Source organism: Chanodichthys erythropterus, chromosome 13, assembly GCF_024489055.1.
Source record: "Chanodichthys erythropterus isolate Z2021 chromosome 13, ASM2448905v1, whole genome shotgun sequence".
Classification (NCBI taxonomy): Eukaryota; Metazoa; Chordata; class Actinopteri; order Cypriniformes; family Xenocyprididae; genus Chanodichthys; species Chanodichthys erythropterus.
This window is the reverse complement of record NC_090233.1, coordinates 39,094,303-39,112,589: the sequence shown is the minus strand read 5'-3', so window position 1 is coordinate 39,112,589 and position 18,287 is coordinate 39,094,303. Positions and strand designations below refer to the sequence as shown.

The window sequence follows — 18,287 nt, the reverse complement described above, 5'->3', positions numbered from 1 at the left end:
CCATGAAATATGAACTAAAATGTGCTTTTAATATACTTACTATGTATTTAAAAAAATTATTTAGTGCACTTATAGCACACTCTACCCATAGTGGTAACTAAATACATTTTTTAAATACAGAGATAGTATTAAAAAGCAAATTTTAGTTCATATTTCATGGTGTCTCAAAATAGCACAGTTGAGTACACTTAGATGTTCTTAAGATTATCTTAAGAAGTACTAAAGAATTTTTACCCCCGGTTTCACAGACAAGGCTTAAGCTAGTCCTAGACTAAAATGCATGTTTGAGCTGTTTTAACTGAAAGCAACTTGAACTGACATACCTTAAAATAAATCAGTGCCATTGTTTTGTCTCAAGATGTACACCAGTAATGTTTTTTTTTCTGGTGTATGTTCATAAAAAAATCCCCTTAAATCCCCTAATTGAACTAAGGTTTAATCCTGGATTAGGCTAAACCCTGTCTGTGAAACCGGGCCTTTGTATATTAAGTACAAAATTAGTGTGTGAAAATAGAGCACTTTAGGTACATTATAGAAGTGTACTTCTTCCACCTGGGTCAGCAACAAGAGCGCCACGCATACTTAGTTGGTCCAAAAGTGTATGTTGATGGTAAAGAACTTGTTTCGCAGGACATTGAGATCATCAAATAAATTGATCTTGAATTAGCTTGAGATACTGCTCTGTTTTCTTTGACGTTTCTGAGTTAAAGGTTAATAGTCTGGTCAGAAAAATAGGGGGTAAAATAAGTATACAACTGTATACAATACAACTGTGTATTTTGTATCTTAATTCATTTACTTTATTTATAATTATTTTTCACATTATTACATATTATATTATCTATTTCTTTTAGGCCTAGTGACTACTATTATATATTTTTTTACTTTAGCATATGTATTTTTTCCCCTCTCCCCTGACTGACCTCAATCTTGGTTATCTACTAGTAATTACTTTTTTAGTTACAGGATGTCATGGGCAGACTCACCTAGAACTGGTGTGTCATTGTTCTAATGTTTCCTATTTTCTTCTGTTTGTTTACTTAAACATGTTGATGTTGAATGTAAAGCTGTCTTTTTTATATGCAAAAAAATCCTAATACTGGTTTTTGTTGCATACAAATGTTTAAATCATAGTGGCATACTGACAAGTTACTTTCTTAATAGAGCTCTTAATTTTCAGGGGGTAACCTAACTTTCAAACACAATTTAAGACTAAAATGATACAGTTTCTGTTCCTGATGGCCTTTTGTGTTGATATTGCTTGCTTTAAATGGTTTCTCTTTGACTTCTGGTTGAAACTTTATCTGATTACATCACAAAATTTTCGCTGCTCCATTATGCTGAAGTTAATTCTGATTCTTATGTAAAACTGTTAAAATCTGAGTTTTAGTCTAATGCTAATCATTATATTTTAGTAGAATTCAATATTAACAATTGTCAGCCACTCCTATGCCTTTGTAATCCCTATTGTTTGTTTTGTTTTTGTATATCTAAAAGAAAAGTTGTATAAATGTAAAATGTGTAAATAATAAGTAGGCCTTTGTCTGTCGAATGGTTTTGAGATAGAGCCTCCTTGTGGTCAAATTTTATAATGAAATTTTAAAAAAAATGCTAATAGCTTTATATAATTGTGGCCTATTGTAATGAGACTGGTCTTATTAGATTCCGTGGGTCATGCTGAGAACATTGATGCCAATTTTGCCGTAATCAGCATAACTTAATCTCCACCACTTTGATTTTCTTTAAAATCACACTTTTTCAGTCTCCTCCATTGGTCCAATTTTCACCAAAATCGAATCGTATCACTTTAAGACGATGCCGGCAAAAACGTATGGATTTACCAATATAGCTAGGAACTATACTCTCATTCTGGCGTAATAATCAAGGAACTTTGCTGCCGTAACGTTACCATGGGTGAAGCAGGCGCAATGATATTACGCAGCACCTCTCACAAATGTCTCCATGGTTGCAAGGCACGCTCCCTGTGCAAGCATGGGTCACAACCGCTGCGTAATATCATTGCGCCTGCTTCACCCATGGTAACGTTACGGCAGCAAAGTGTAGGCCAACTGCATTTGGTTTTAAACTTGCTTCACAACCATTAAAAAGTATGTTTTATATATGTGTGTGTGTGTGTGTGTGTGTGTGTGTGTGTGTGTGTGTGTGTGTGTGTGTGTATATGTATATAATATGATAATTGTGTATAGTACTTTATGTGTTTACCATGTGTATAATTACCATGTTGTCACTGTCATGTGACCTACGGAGTCAGTTGCATTTCAAATGAAGAAAGAGAATGAAGATAAACATTAATTTTTTGATATTGGTTGACTGTAACCCTCTGCATGTAATTAGGGCCAAAGCCAAAGGCTGAAGGCCCTATTGTTTTCCTTAGCAAATTTTTTTTTACAACTATTCGGGCATTTTTGGGGCCCTTAACATGCTCAAAAACTCTTGAAACTTTGCACACACAACAGAATCGTCGGCCATCAGGGCCGGGCGGAAGCTGGTACCCGGGCGTGGCAGGGGGGCTTGACAGCACCCCCTTGAACGGTGTCTAAAAACTTGGTCCATATATCAAACATGCTTGCTCGAATTTGTATGAAACTCAGTACACATATAGACCTCATCGGGCCTAACAACTTTCATGCTCTAAGTTATTTGCCAGCTCAACAGGAAGTGAGTTATTATGGGTTGTTTGGAAAACACATGCTCTGGAATTTGATATACTCCTTCTAGACGATTAATCCGATCACCACCAAACTCGGTCAGCTTGAAGTCAAGACATTGAGGATGCTAAAGCCGAGTTCAGACTGCACGATTTTAGCCCAGATTTTGTCTCGGTGACAGGTTTTGAGAAATCGCCGACAAATGTCTGAAATCACAGGCAAATCGGTGCTCGTTCACGTGAGTGACAATCACGCAGTGATCTGAGAGAATCGCCGACGAGTCGCCGACACCCGTGAGATATTTGGCATGCTAAATATCTGGACCTGTCGGCGATTCCAAATCCTGCAGTGTGAAAGTGTTCTGACTGAAAACTACATCGTGATGACCGACAGCCAATGAGAGAGCAAGATACAGAGCAGCGGGTAGTTCGGGGAGGAGTTATAGACCACAACATCAGCAAGCATGGCTTCGTTTCAGATAAACATTACAATTCTGTCAAACAGAAACAAAGCACAAACATTTGCTTGACCATCCGCAACAGCAGCACATTGAAAAGTTATTTATTTACCTCCAACTCTTGTTGCAGAACACACAATCCACAGTCTCCCCAACCATTTCCTTATTTTTCTTTTCTTTTTCTTGTTTTCGCTGCAAATCAGCGCACAGGCAATTCGTATTGCAAGCTTCTTGCGAGCAACTGTTTTTAATGATAGTAATAATAACACCGGTCTTGTTTCCTTGTCACATCTCGCGTATGTTTGGTTGTGAAACGTAGTTTGCGTGCCAGACAGAGTTGTCAGCGATTCTTCCTATTGTAAAGTCATGCAGTGTGAAACCTTCTGTCGCCGATCCATCGTGCAGTGTGAACACAGCAGCGACTGAATGCTGGCCAAGATAGTCATGCAGTGTGAAAAGAACAATGACCCGACTACTTTGAAAATCGTGCAGTCTGAACTCGGCTTAAATTGCGAGCGGATTTTTGATATCTCGAACAGTTTGGCCGTAGTGAGGCAACGAATTTATGGTGAGAATAGGGAAACAGGAAATGAGTTATAACTTCTGCATACATTGATTGATCTTTATGAAACTTCAACCTTGTGTTCGTTATAGGATACTGATCACATGGATGTGACTATTGTGAGTCGAAATTAAATTGCCACCAATTGGCAGCAGGAAGTGTGTCACTTTCAAAATGCTTTGAGATCACCCTTATTTTTACCCGTTTTGTTTCAAACTTCATCAGAATAATGTTAAAACATGGCAGATTTAGACCTGTGAAAAGAATCATGATATCTCAAACACTGTTGTCATGGCAGCACATCAAACTTTAATTTTCGTTTTGGATGCTTTTGAGACGCTTAGCATGCTTCAAATTGCATGAAACTCGATACAAACATAAGAGATGTCAACCAATAGACATGGACAAAACCGTAGAAACAGGGGGGGAGGAGGGCCTCTATAGCGCCATCTTTTGACAAAAGTGTGTGTGTGTGTGTGGGTGGGGGGGGGGGGGGACGGGGGGGGGGTTAGTTTAAACTACAGTCACCAAACTTGTTACATATATTGATCTCATTAAGCTTGACAACTTTCTAATTTACAGTCATTAGCTCCGACCAACAGGAAGTCAGATATTTTGGTTTGAATGTGAATTTTTCACACACACACACACACACACACACACACACACACACACACACACACACACACACACACACACACACACACACACACACACACACACAGAGAGACGTAGACTCTCTGTCCAACCCCCCTACCCCCTCCCTCCTCCTCACACCTCACAACAGTCTGTGTGCATGTGTGTATTCCCAACCCTTGATCAAAATTCTGAAGCAGCTAATCAGGTCAGTTCATTTATAGGCCACTGACAACATAGCATTACATTATTAGTTTGATAATTAGGTTAATTCAAATATAAAAATACACTGCAAAAGATAACTTCACACTCGAAATTGAACTATAACACTATATCACTATTGGTGCAGGACTAGTTTTCGAAATGTTTGGGTTACAATTATTATTTTTATAATTACATTTATTTTTAAAATTAATTGTTTATTGATACATTTCAAATTATATAATTTTAAGTAAATTTCACAAGATTATAAAAGTGTCTGTTTAAAACAAACTTGCATAAAGTGAGTAGAAAAAATCTAGACGTACCTTATTATTAACTGAGACTGACATTAAAATTGTCTTTGCAGATTCTGTGATTTGGCTTTATTTTTTATTTTTTTCATTTTATATTTAATCTTATACCACACATATTACAATTAAATGAAAGCATGCTTTTGGTGCATAAGATTGGTGCACAAACAACAGCTCAGGGAGGTCAAAAAACATGAAGAGAAGTGTGAGGATTATTGACCTTATTCCTGACTAGCCTACTGCGTTTCGAATTATGGTTTGGGGAACTTCCATTCAAAAAGACTGAAACTTATCGTTTCAAATCATATGGTTGCCCTACAAATAAAGCTTATCTGTCAGCTTGACTGAATGAGCTGTCAGTTTTTCTTTCATGTTTTATTTTCAGACATCATGAGAATTACGTAACGCTTGGTATTGTAACATAACATGTTATAACAAGAATATCTATGGCAAGAGCTCTTTTTTAGCAGATGCTTTCTATCCTCCCATTTATTTTATTTTGTCTCTTTGCATACCGCTGTAATAGTATGAAAGAGGACAACATATGCTGCACATTTGTGGTCTGTTCTCTCTATATAATTTACAATATATCCCATTAATAATTCACTGGAATGCAGAAAGAATCTCTCGTTTTTCTCCTCAAAGCCTCACGTCTCTTTCCAGGTTTGTTTCACAGGTAAATACAATTTGTTAAAATGGAAATCACTATAATTTAGTATCACGCAATGCTAAAGCTCATGAACATTTTTATTAAGGTAACGTATTACATAATGCATATATATATATATATATATATATATATATATATATATTTATATATATATATATATATAATCACTATAGTATATGTTCAACCCCGTCCATTATTGCTGTGGAAAGAATTACACTTTTTCATGGCCTGTTGAAAGTACTTTGTTGATGCTTTTACACTTTTAAATGTCCTTTTAATGTTCGTTGGTTGAAGGGTGAGTAGAATAATGTCATCTCATTGTACCCAGTTTAAAAAAAAAACCGCATTACTGCGTTCATAGAGTCTATCACTGACTATTTACAGCTTAACGGAAATTACTCCCATAATTCGCGCAAAGCGTCATGGGGTGGTGGAATAAGGTGAATACAACATCAACAATCACAGACATTCGCATTAAGGCTGGATTAGATTTCTTAGAGCACTGTGGAATTTGCACAAATAACAGTATGTAATTTGCTCTAGAATATTTATAGCGGTTGTCTGAGAAAAAACAGACATGGCAGATTATGATGATATTTTGCACTCATTTGAAATTGACATAACATTCTATGACATGAAAGTCATCTCAATTTAAACGATCTCATGGATGTGGCTGTTGTGGTTTATGATCATAGGAGCATAAGCCGCTGCAGTAAATGTGGTGTGAAATTGACATAGTCCTTTTATGTTTAAATGTTTTAAATGCCCATTGCCCGCTGTGCACAGTTGCCCTGAAGCCACCGGGGTGGCAGTGCCACCGGGCTTTGCTGCTTGCAGCTATATTTTAATTTTATTATTTGTATCAGCAACAAGAGTATCTTGCAGATTTATTCTAAAATCTGCAGTGAATCTAGACTTTTTTTGACGATGAAAAAGTACCACAAAACATATTTAGATTATAGTAAAGAAGATTAGGTGCAGTAAATCAGATACACAATAACAGCATTCATGAGTGGTCAGAGCCAGAACTTCTGGCCACCAGATGTCGCCATATGTACCCGAATCATGAAACATCTGTGTAATTGTTGGCATCTGTTAAATTAATAGTAATTTTTTTTGAAGAAGAAGACAGCCAAACTACGACACATACAGTAATCCTTTCTCAGATGAAAGTTAATTTGTTGGAAAACTGTCAACATTGTATCTGTGGTAGGCCTATTTATTTTATTTTCTGTATAAAAACTGAAAGTGAAAGCAGGACTATTGGTAATCCCCTTCAATCTGTTTAAGTTTACAGGAAATTAACAGAAATGTTTTGTGTCTCAACGCACAAAGAAGAGGACAGAACACTGTGGGTCACCGGTACGTATGAAGATCTACATTTTACTTTTAGCTATTTGCTCTTCTTCTCATACATACTGTAGTAAGAGTCCCTGAATATAACTCAAGACATTTCGAATTCACACTTGTAAGACAAAATAAACTTTTCTTGCTGGCAAAAACATTTATGTTTGAAGTGCATGTTATTTTACACCTTCTTCTGGTGTTCTAAATTTTTATAATGTGGATCATTCGTGGTACAATGGCTGTGTCAGTGTCCTCAGTTTCTCTGTCAGCACAATTCTCTCTTTTTTGTTTCTAATCCGCTGACCCTTGTCTACTCTCTCTCTCTCTCTCTCTCTCTCTCTCTCTCTCTCTCTCTCTCTCTCAGGTTTGTCATCTGTGAATGTGGTCCAGGAGGATTTGAGCCATGAATGCTCCAAAGGTAGATTGACCGCGCGAGAGCTCTAAGATCCATCGTGATGTCAGACATTTCGCACATACTATTTTTAGGCACTTTAGGTTCTGACAGAGTAGTATAGGAGGGGAATTAAGCTCTTAGACTTCATTTAGCAAACTATGTCAAGGGGTCTGATTAACTGTGATGCAGTTTTCCACTGATAAGTTTCTAGAGGAGCCTTTATGGGTTAAAGGGTTAGTTTACCCAAAAATGAAAATGCTGTCATTAATTGCCGTTCCATACCCGTAAGACCTTCGTTAATCTTCGGAACACAAATTAAAGGTGCTCTAAGTGATGTCACGCGTTTTTAGGCCAAAACTTTTTTTGTCACATACAGCAAACATCTCTGTCCCATGAACACACTGTAAAAAAAACGTGGTCTCTGTAGTCACCACAAGCTCCAAAATGGCAATAAAAACAAACTGGTGCAGCCTGGACCACGAATCATAACCGACAAGAATGATTTTAAATGCGCATTCATGACTGTTTCAGGAAGCACGGAGGGGAGGAGGAGGGAAGGCTTCTGTTTTGTTTGACAACACTTTGAACGTCAACAGGAAGTTACTCCACCCAGGATCACTTAGAGCACCTTTAAGATATTTTAGTTGAAATCCGATGGCTCTGTGAGGCCTCCATAGGGAGCAATGACATTTCCTCTCTCAAGATCCATAAAGGTACTAAAAACATATTTAAATCGGTTCATGTGAGTACAGTGGTTCAATATTAATATTATAAAGCATCAAGAATATTTTTTGGTGCGCCAAATAACGACTTATTTAGTGATGGCCGATTTCAAAACACTGCTTCATGATGTTACGGCTGGTGGTGTAGAGATGAGGCAGATAACAGATTTCCACAAACATATAAGACTTTAATATAAACAAAGGCAGCGTACACCAAACTAGCGTCTAACATACAACGAGAATGGAACAGGAGTGAATGGGAACACAGGGTATAAATACAGATGACTAACAAAGGGAGCTAAACAAGGTGATGGGATGATAAACAAGACACAGGTGAATCAAATGAACTAATCAACAGAACAGGGAAACTAGGTCACAGGGGAAGACAAACATGGGGCTCTGTAACAGTTCGCCCCCTCCCGAATAGGCGCGTCCTCGCGCCGTAAGAGTCCAGAGGAAGGAGGGAGGGGGTTCTGGAGGAGGGCGGAGTACAAACAAAACAAAAGAAAAAAGAGTCCATAGAACATAACAATGACAGTCCAAGGGGGAGTGGAGGGTGGGAGGAGCCAGGGGGTAGCCAGGAGCAGCAGGAGCCAGATGTTACCCCAGAAGCCAGCCAGGACGAGGCCCCAGGGTAGAGTCGCAGGTGGGAACCATGGTGGAGTCGGCTTGGGGGCAGACGACACCCTGGGGACGACCAACGGAGATGCAGCTGGAGACCTGGGTGTAACTGTAGAGCCGACGAGTCCACGCGCAGCCGATGGTCCTGGAGACCGAGGAGGAGCCATGGCGACGAGCGTCCGAGGAGGAGACGGACCTCCAGAGGGCAGAGGCTGAGCCGGTGGGACCGAGGATGTAGGCGGAGCTGGAGGGAAGGAGGAGCCAGACGGAGCCGTAGATGCAGGCAGGTGGACGACTGACCAAGGCGGAGCCGGAAAGACGAGGGAGCCCGGAGAAGCCGTATGGCCGATGGTATCCGGTGGAGCCGAGGGAGGGAGGAGCCAGGGTGACGCCGAAGTGTCGACAGGCCGAGGTGGAGCAGGGGGCGTGGAGGCTGGAAGTGGAGGCAGGGGATCTTCTTGAATGGATGGAGTGGAGGGCCTGAAGATGCTTGACATCCCCACCTGGCATGTGGGAGATGTCAAGTGGCTGAAGGGCAGAAATGATGGTGGGGCTGAGGAACTGGCTGTGAGACTGGGTGACGGAGGAGGCGGGAGAGGGAGGCTGGGTGGGCAGACAGGGAACTCAGGAGACGGAGATCTGGAGAACACTGGAGATTGGTCCTCTGGAGGCTCAGGAGAATCATTAAAAACAGGAGAATCACGGGAATGGGAAGTCACCTCTGCGAAAAAATCAATTAAATCAGCTGTAAAAATGTCTTTCAGTTCCTCAGCATAGTTGCCAGTGTTAGTCATAGTTTTCGTCGTGGTGGTGTTGTGGGTGGAGCTTTTCTCCCAGCCCTCGAGCTCCACAAGCACTCCCACGACATCAGATGATGTTACCGGCTCACGCACCTGGTCAGAACCTTGCTGTGAGGTTGGCTCCGGGGCGATGGTACGGTCTGATCCTTTCCTCGGTCCTGGCTCATCCATCGCGGTGGGCTGGCCTCCTCGGTCTGCGGTGGGCTCGTGAAACATCTCCGTTGTGACGTTCGTCGATGGTGACTGACTGGCTTCTGGCAGTGGAGTGGGGCTGGCGGCGAAGTCATCCTCCGCGGGGCAGATGGTAAACGGAGAGTTGTTGTTTACCAGCACCCACTCCACGAGTGCGGCGAAGTCCTTCTGAGGACCGCTCCCTGGGAGGCGTGCCCGGGACCGCTCACTAAGGCTGGAGATGTAGAACACGCAGAGCGAGCGGTCTGGATAGTGTGTGAGGCACGCCAACTCCAAAAAATCCAGGGTGTGTGATTCCAGGGAGCGGTCCCTCTGCTCCAGGCACAAAAGGGCAACAGCAGGGTCCATGGTGACGGAGAAAGGGGAAAAAACAAACAAAAAGAAAATCGCCGCAAAAACTGTATGGGTCCGTTCTTCTGTTATGGTATGGTGGTGTAGAGATGAGGCAGATAACAGATTTCCACAAACATATAAGACTTTAATATAAACAAAGGCAGCGTACACCAAACTAGCGTCTAACATACAACGAGAATGGAACAGGAGTGAATGGGAACACAGGGTATAAATACAGATGACTAACAAAGGGAGCTAAACAAGGTGATGGGATGATAAACAAGACACAGGTGAATCAAATGAACTAATCAACAGAACAGGGAAACTAGGTCACAGGGGAAGACAAACATGGGGCTCTGTAACACATGAAGCATCGGATCATAAATGAATCGGTGTGTCGAATCTGCTGTTCGGAGCGCCAAAGTCACGTGATTTCAGCCATTGGCAGTTTGACGTGCGATCTGAATCATGATTCGATACACTGATTAATTTTTGCTCCAATGCTTCATGAAGCAGTGTTTTGAAATCGGCCATCACTAAATAAGTCAGTGTTTTTTTTGTTGTTTTTTTGCCGCACCAAAAATATTTGTGTCGCTTAATAATATTAATATTGAACCACTGTACTCACATGAACTGATTTAAATATGTTTATAGTACCTTTATGGATCTTGAGAGAGAAAGTGTCATTGCTCCCTATATGGAGGCCTCACTGAGCCATCGGATTTCAACTAAAATATCTTAATTTGTGTTCTGAAGATTAACGAAGGTCTTACGGGTGTGGAACGACATGAGGGTAAGTAATAAATGACAGAATTTTCATTTTTGGGTGAACTAACCCAGTTTGGGTGAGCTATAGCTATCATTTTAGTTCTATTTTAGATGTGAAAATTGAGAAAATGTACCCCTAAGGATACTAGTTAGATTAGCCCTGATACATTTTTTTGATTTGATTCAGTAGTTAAATGAATAAACTTATGATGTAACTGTGTGAGGGGTAATGCTTCAGATTTGGGTTGTAAAGTACATGAGTCATTGTACTCTAATACTGCTACTAGAGCATTATTTAAGGAAAATTGTACTTGAAGTACTTTTAAAGCAAAATACTTGTACTTTTATTTTTTTTACCCCTCAGAATGTTATTGGACCTTAAGTTACTGTTGCACCATCAATTAGGCTAAATATTTCACTACTCATTGTGTGTATTAGTGTGTGTGTGTGTGTGTGTATATATATAATATAATATATATATATATATATATATATATAAAATATATATAACTGAGTTTTATCATCTGGTGTGTCCATAGATCTCCAAATAGTGGGTTAGATTTGAGCAGTTTGTTCATCAAAATTACTTTAATGATAAAAATAATTTATATTAATTTAGAAGTGTAAATGTAGTCAATTTATAAAGTTTATAAAAAAAAAAGATTTATACTTTAGCTGGATATGTTAAGTGGAAAAGCAAGTGAATTGAATCTGTTAAGCAGAGCCCCTCTTTATTTTATTGTGTGACCAAATCCCACAAATTCTTTCTCCCTTTTCCAGTGTCCCATTTGTCATCAGTCTGATATCGGCATTCTGGATGGTCAGTGTGCGGTTTGCAGGTCTTGCTCTAAATCGAAACGGTGTGTGTTTCAGTTCTGCTTGGAATGTCAAAGAGAATGGCCACGGGACGCTTCGACCACCGAATCCTGCATGCTGCCGAACTGTGCGCTCCGTGCTGCCCTCCTCAGGGACACAATAATCAGTGACCCAGAAAGCTCGGTGAGAGGATGCCCGTACTTCAGGGCCTGTCCAGGATGTCATGCCCTAATAACACACAATGGTGAGGGGTGCCCTAACATAATTTGTCCCAATTGCAACCAGGAGTTCTGCTTTCGCTGCCTGCGTCCAGAATGCTACGACAATGAGGATGATGAGTACTATGACGATTACGACCAAGATGATCCTGAGCCAGAGCTCTGTGTGATAGTGGATAACACTGAGATCCTTCAACATCTAGGACTGTAGTGGATAAACAACATAACTCTGAATAACTCTGTGAGGATAAACTACTAAAAATAACATTTAATTGATTTAATAATGAGCTAGGGAAAAGATAACTGTATTTTAATTTCTAAAGAGAATAAAAATGTTTTTACTCAAAGTTTTTGTCTTTTCTTTTTAAGCCTCAGGTGCAGAAATAAACATCATAGATCAAATTATCAATATGATGTTTCAAATTAGGCCTTTATTGCTCTAAAGTGAAGCAGCGTGTGTTTCAATTCTGCTTGGCATGTCAGAGAGACTAGCCATGGGACACTTCGACCACCAAATCCTGCATTTTGCCGAACTGTGCACTCCATGCTGCCCTCCTCAGCGACACAATAATCAGTGACCCACAAAACTTGGTGAGAGGATGCCCATACTTCAGGGCCTGTCCAGGTTGCAAATCTTTTGCAGCTGAATTCGAGCGCTGCGTTGAACTTGGGCACACAGTCGCATACTATTTTGAATAAGTATGTTCTATGTAGTATGAATGTGTGTTATATGAATGTAATCTGGACGTACTACATTCACCATGTTGGCCTTATTACGTGACCTACCAGCATCAGTTGCGTCACTTTCTGCCGTTCACAAATCTTCTCCTGTGGCTTCATGGGATAGTAAAGTAAGTGTCCTTTTTGGTTGCTTCTTAAATCGCATACAAACAGTATGCAACAAAAGAAGTATGACTGAATTGACAGTACTCATAAAAGAGTAGGCAAAAGTACCCGGACAACCTATACTTCTGGTGAGATTCTGAAGTGTGTATATGATGGACACTTTACTATCCCATGAGGCCACGGGAGAGGATTTGTGAATGGCAGTGAAGCGACATAACTGATGCTGGCAGGTTACATGATAATGACTATTATATAGTACATACTTTTTAGCGTATATAGTATGTAAGTATGGCATTTCAGATGCAGTCAATGTCATGTGCGAGATGCGAGAATAAAGAGCAACCAAACATGTCCATCTAGCTCATATTTACATGGTAAAACTATGGAAAAGCAGCTCAGTGGAGTGTATAACAACCTTCTGTCATAAATAACTGTGTGTGTGTGGGTGTGTGTGTGTTTCATGAAACAGGTTTTGAAGGAAACGAGGGTAAGTAATTAGAGGATAACCATTGTTGAGTGAAAGATTTTTTAAACATTACTGCAGTTTTACTCAAATAGGGCAAAATACGCTTACCATATTATACACAGGCACATTTTTGCTGTATTTGAGTATTTATGTAATAGTTTTACTATGTCAGTGTGCTAATTATTCAGTACACAGTGAAGTTTCACTACCCTCTGTGACAGTGTTGCAATGACTCATCCAACATAAACTCTATGCCAAAGCCGAGAAATGTGAGTTTCATCGCATTTCCACATCTTTTCTGGGGTATGTTATCAGTCAGGAGGGAGTGGCTATGGATAATGGCAAAGTAAGGGCAGTACTCCAATGGCCACAACCACGAACCCTAAAAAGAGTTACAATGATTCCTGGGATTTGCCAATTTCTACAGGTGGTTCATACGAAACTTCAGTGGCATCAAAGTCCCTTTAAGACAAGTCATTTCACTCGGCGGCCATCTTTGAAACGCCTCTCGGGCATCCTGGGCATCATGCCCAGGGCATCTCTTTGAATAGAGAAACATCAAATTCTCCAAAACTGTTCGCCAACCTTACGATTACGTTTCATATTTGAAATCACCAATGAAATCTGACAACAGCTATCTTATAAATGTTTTATCCAAGCGCTCGAATCATGACAAAAAATTGTATTTTTTTTAGGCTGGATCAAGCTAATGCGCATGCGCAGACCTAAATGCACGTCTCTTCTGCCATGTTTCAGAGGCGTGCGTCTGGCTGTTTCTATAGAAACCGGTGCTTCTAACAGCTGCTGCAGTGATGCGATGACTTTACCAATTAGAAGGCGGGACTTATTCCGCCATATTGCGCATTACACTTTCTCCCATTCAAAATAATACGAGTGACATGTCTTGTGTTATTCTATAGTCTTTGGTGGCATAGTGGATCCTCTAACCTCCATGACAAAACAACACTTCACACGCCTCTCCTGGTCCAACGAGGCTATACACGCTTTTCAAGAATTGAAGAAGCGTTTCACCACAGCTCCTTCTCCATCATCCAGACCCAGAGCTCCCTTTCATCATCGAGGTCGATGCCTCCAGCACAGGCATCGGGGTTATACTCTGTCAACGGCAAGGTAATCCTGCAAAAATGTTCACATGTGCATTCTACTCCAGAAAGTTATCAGCAGCGGAGCGTAACTACGATGTAGGCAATCGGGAACTACTGGCAATGAAGGCGGCATTGGCTGGAGGAAGCACAACACCCGTTCACCATACTTACTGATCACAAAAATCTTGAATCTTGAATTCTGCTAAACGTTTGAACCCCAGGCAAGCTAGATCGGCCATGTTCTTCACTCGTTTTCAGTTCACTGTAACTTATCAACCAGGGTCAAGAAATATCAAAGCAGATGCACTGTCTTGCCAAACGGAAGAGGTAGAGAGAACAGAGAACGAAGAAAACATCATTCCTGATAAGCTTCTGGTTGCTCCTGTACAGTGGGACATCATGACCGAAATCACTCAGATCAATGAACAGACTGCACCAGAATGCCCACCAAATTGCACGTTCGTACCTGCAAACCTCCGAAACACATTGCACCAAGTTCACGATATTCCCAGCTCTGGTCATCCAGGTATTACTGCCACACTTCATCTATTACAAAACCAGTTCTGGTGGGACACCATGCTAATAGACACCACCCAATTCATCAAAAACTGTACAGCCTGTCAGACTTTAAAGACCCCTCATCAAGCACCTGTCGGCCTGTTACAGCCTCTGCCCATTCCTCAATGTCCTGGTCGCACATAGCCATTGACTTTGTCACCGACGTCTCTGAGTCCCGTGGCCATACCACTATTCTCACGGTCTTTGACCAGTTTTTCAAGGCATGTCGATTCATACCGCTACTCACCGCTTTTGATCCCTGCCTGTTTATCGGACTGTGTTTGCTTGCCGACTGCCCTGATCTCTGCCTGTATCCCGACTGTATTAACAGGTCAATTGTTCACAAAAAAGATGGATCTTTAGTAGTCTCTCGAAAATGGTTTGAGTTAGTCGGGTTACTCCACCAGCATGGGACAGTCCAGGTAAAGGTCAGTTAACGTTTGTGCCCCCTTGGAATGGCACCACAAGATGCTGTTCACTTTCAGAGCACAAGCTTCTGGAGGGTGTATAAGTCTGAAGCAGAGAGTTTAGGTACAGGCTTGCAAGCTTGTCTTTCTGTTGTGTAGCATGTTCTGATAGGAATGGATTGATCTTTCCAATGTTGTACTGGGCAAATCTGCAAGTCAGGCAGTTCCAGCACTGTGGTCTGTGAAGTTTAACTGATTGATTATAACACAAAGGATGGATGGCTGAAACCACAAGCACTTCTTTCTTTGCAAGGTGGAGTTGAAGGTAAAGGTCATCCAGGTGAAAGTCGGAAATTTCCATCAAGCAGGCTGAGATGAGAGCAGCTACTGATTGATCATCTGGCTGGAATGAAAAATAGAGATGTGTGTCAGGATAGCAGTAATAAGAAAAGCCATGTTTCTGAATGATTCTAGTTACAATTACAACAAAAAATACTGTACAGAACAGCAGCATGTAAAGATGTAAATAAAAGAGTTTGTTGTATAAGAATAGTACTCTTTCCACACCTGGACTGCAATGCTGCTGTAGATCTCCAGTCTTTCCACATGACCTGAAATCATTATATATATAAAAAAAAAAAAAAAAAAAAAAAAAAAAAAAAAACCATGCCAGGATGTGTTTTACGGAGACTGAGACAATGCAAAACCTCAACCTTCTTTGATCTGGAATTTTTATATCTAACTATCCAATGTATCTTATGATTCAATAATGACAATTTACTCAGGCCATGTAAGATTTTATTTTTATCATCATCTTTTATTATTATTATTATTATTATAAGATTAATATATGCATACTATTCATGTTTGAAAGCTGATACGCTCAGAATATTTAATTTATTATGTTGTTCATATTGTACTCTCATCTGCTTTCCTGAATAGGCCTATAGTAGGAGTTGTACATGTAACAACCCCACCAAATAATAGGGGTAATACACAGGTTCTCTACTGGATCTAAATTAGCCTATATATGGGCTCAATAACCAAGAAAACACAAAGACCACAATATCAATTAAATACAAATAAAAGTTTTATTTTTGTACAATCATAATATTAAAACACAGGGTGACGGCAGGTTAAGGCAATCATGACAGGTGACAACTGACCATGTATTTGAAATTAATGATATTCAGCAAACTCAACTCATGAAAGTATACAGCATCAACGCTCAAGGCAACCTATTCAGCGCAGGGGTTCAAAGGTTGTTGTGAAATACATTCAGTTCATTCATGTGAACACCTGACATGCATAATTTGTACGCCCCCAATATTTGCATATGCCAGCCCATGTTCAAGGCATTAGACAAGGGCAGCCAGTAACGTCTGGATCTGCACAGGTGAATCATCAGACTAGGTAAGCAAGCAAGAACAATAGCGAAAAATGGCAGATGGAGCAATAATAACTGACATGATCCATGATATCAAGATATTTTTAGTGATATTTGTAAACTGTCTTTTTAAATGTTTCGTTAGCATGTTGCTAAATGATGTTTTATGAACGTAGTTCAGGAGGAACAAGTCAAATAAGATACCCAATCATTACATCATCTTAATCATTACATCATCTCAACCAGCTGTCAAAAATCTGTAATCAACGTATCTACCCAATCGGCATGAGTTCAGGCCTGTATATAATCACAGTCAAACTCACCCAAGGATCCTCAACAGTTTCCAGAATCCCTCCACCACCCCATCTCCTCACACTCTCTGGATTACTTCATATAATCTAAAAGGAGGGGGGGGGGGGTACTCTGTGTTCAGGCCGATTACCGAGCTCAGAGCCCTCTCCCCGGACAGCATGCCAAATACGTTTACCAATTAATTTACCTGACTTATTTGTAAGTGTGAACTCGTGAATGTACTGTTAAATGTGGTTAAAGTTACCATCGTTTCTTACTGTATTCACAGAGACAAGAGCCATCGCTATTTTCATTTTTAAACACTTGCAGTCTGTATAATTCATAAACACAACTTCATTCTTTATAAATCTCTCCAACAGTGTAGCATTAGCCGTTAGCCACGGAGCATAGCCTCAAATTAATTCAGAATCAATGTAAACAATATAACAGTATACAATACTCACATAATCCAATGCATGCATGACGAACACTTTGTAAAGATCCATTTGAGGGTTATATTAGCTGTGTAAACTTTGTTTATGCGCTGTTCAAGGCAAGTGCGAGCTCCGTGGCCGTGGAGCATGGGATTTAAAGGGCCACACACCCTGAATCGGCTCATTTATAATGATGCTCCAAAATAGGCAGTTAAAAAAATTAATTAAAAAAAATCTATGGGGTATTTTGAGCTGAAACTTCACAGACACATTCAGGGGACACCTTAGACTTATATTACATCTTTTTTTTAAAAAGTTCTAGGGCACCTTTAAAAATTCAAAACAATGTGTGAAATGAAGCAATGCTAAATGTGAGGTTCTGAGGTAAATATTAAAATAGGGCCTTGACACTCGGGAACAGCCTTTATGTATGTCCAGATCACACACTGCCAGAGCTATCCAAGAGGTCTGAAACAGACAGCGACTTTACAAGATGATGAGTATAATGTGGAAACATCACAAAAGCGAAACAAAACCATGTTATGACATTGGTGATAATAACAAGTAGGCTATAACGTCATCTTGTAAAGTATCTGTCTATTTTTTTTCGGTGCATTCGTGCTGTATTACCGCACAGAAATAAATTAGATTATTATCAGAATTATTTTATTTGACTGCTTTTGAAATTGTTTTAAATCAGGTACATAAGGTTGTTTGAATATGTGTTATATTTGACACACTTCAGGGTTTTGTGCTGCAATATCATGCCTGGTCAAACTGTAAATAAATGAAACTAAACTATCATTTTCTATCATAATTCTAATATTCTAAATAAAAATAACATTCTTTAAGTGGCTGCTGGCATGAAGACTGTCATCAAAACAAAGCTCCAAAGATTTATATTCCAAAGGAATATTTTATTACCTTTTCGAAATAATCTATTAAACAAGGTTATAACAGTTGTGACTCACTGTTAGTGTCAGACAGTTAATGTGATCACACCCTGTCATATAATCAGTTGGAAAGCAATGAAGAAAAAGGTCAGATGAGGTTGTGCTTAAGATTAGTGAGTAAA

At 40.0% G+C, this 18,287-nt stretch overlaps 1 protein-coding gene across 5 annotated transcripts; it reads left to right on the top strand.

Annotated features, from left to right (window-relative positions):
• Window positions 1-6,422: 6,422 nt before the first annotated feature.
• On the top strand, window positions 6,423-12,049 carry si:ch211-284e13.9 (uncharacterized protein LOC566600 homolog). Of its 5 annotated transcripts, none has more exons than XM_067406454.1 (4): window positions 6,423-6,868; window positions 7,218-7,271; window positions 11,464-11,682; window positions 11,785-12,049. In XM_067406454.1, the coding sequence occupies exons 2-4, from the start codon at window positions 7,257-7,259 to the stop codon at window positions 11,926-11,928; spliced, it is 378 nt and encodes a 125-aa protein (XP_067262555.1). In that variant the 5' UTR covers window positions 6,423-6,868; window positions 7,218-7,256; the 3' UTR covers window positions 11,929-12,049. The 5 variants fall into 5 exon arrangements, with proteins under 5 accessions (XP_067262555.1, XP_067262553.1, XP_067262552.1 ...); XM_067406452.1 differs by having other exon boundaries at window positions 6,435-6,715; window positions 6,804-6,868; window positions 11,464-12,049; XM_067406451.1 differs by having other exon boundaries at window positions 6,435-6,715; window positions 6,797-6,868; window positions 11,464-12,049.
• The last annotated feature ends 6,238 nt before the right edge of the window (window positions 12,050-18,287 follow it).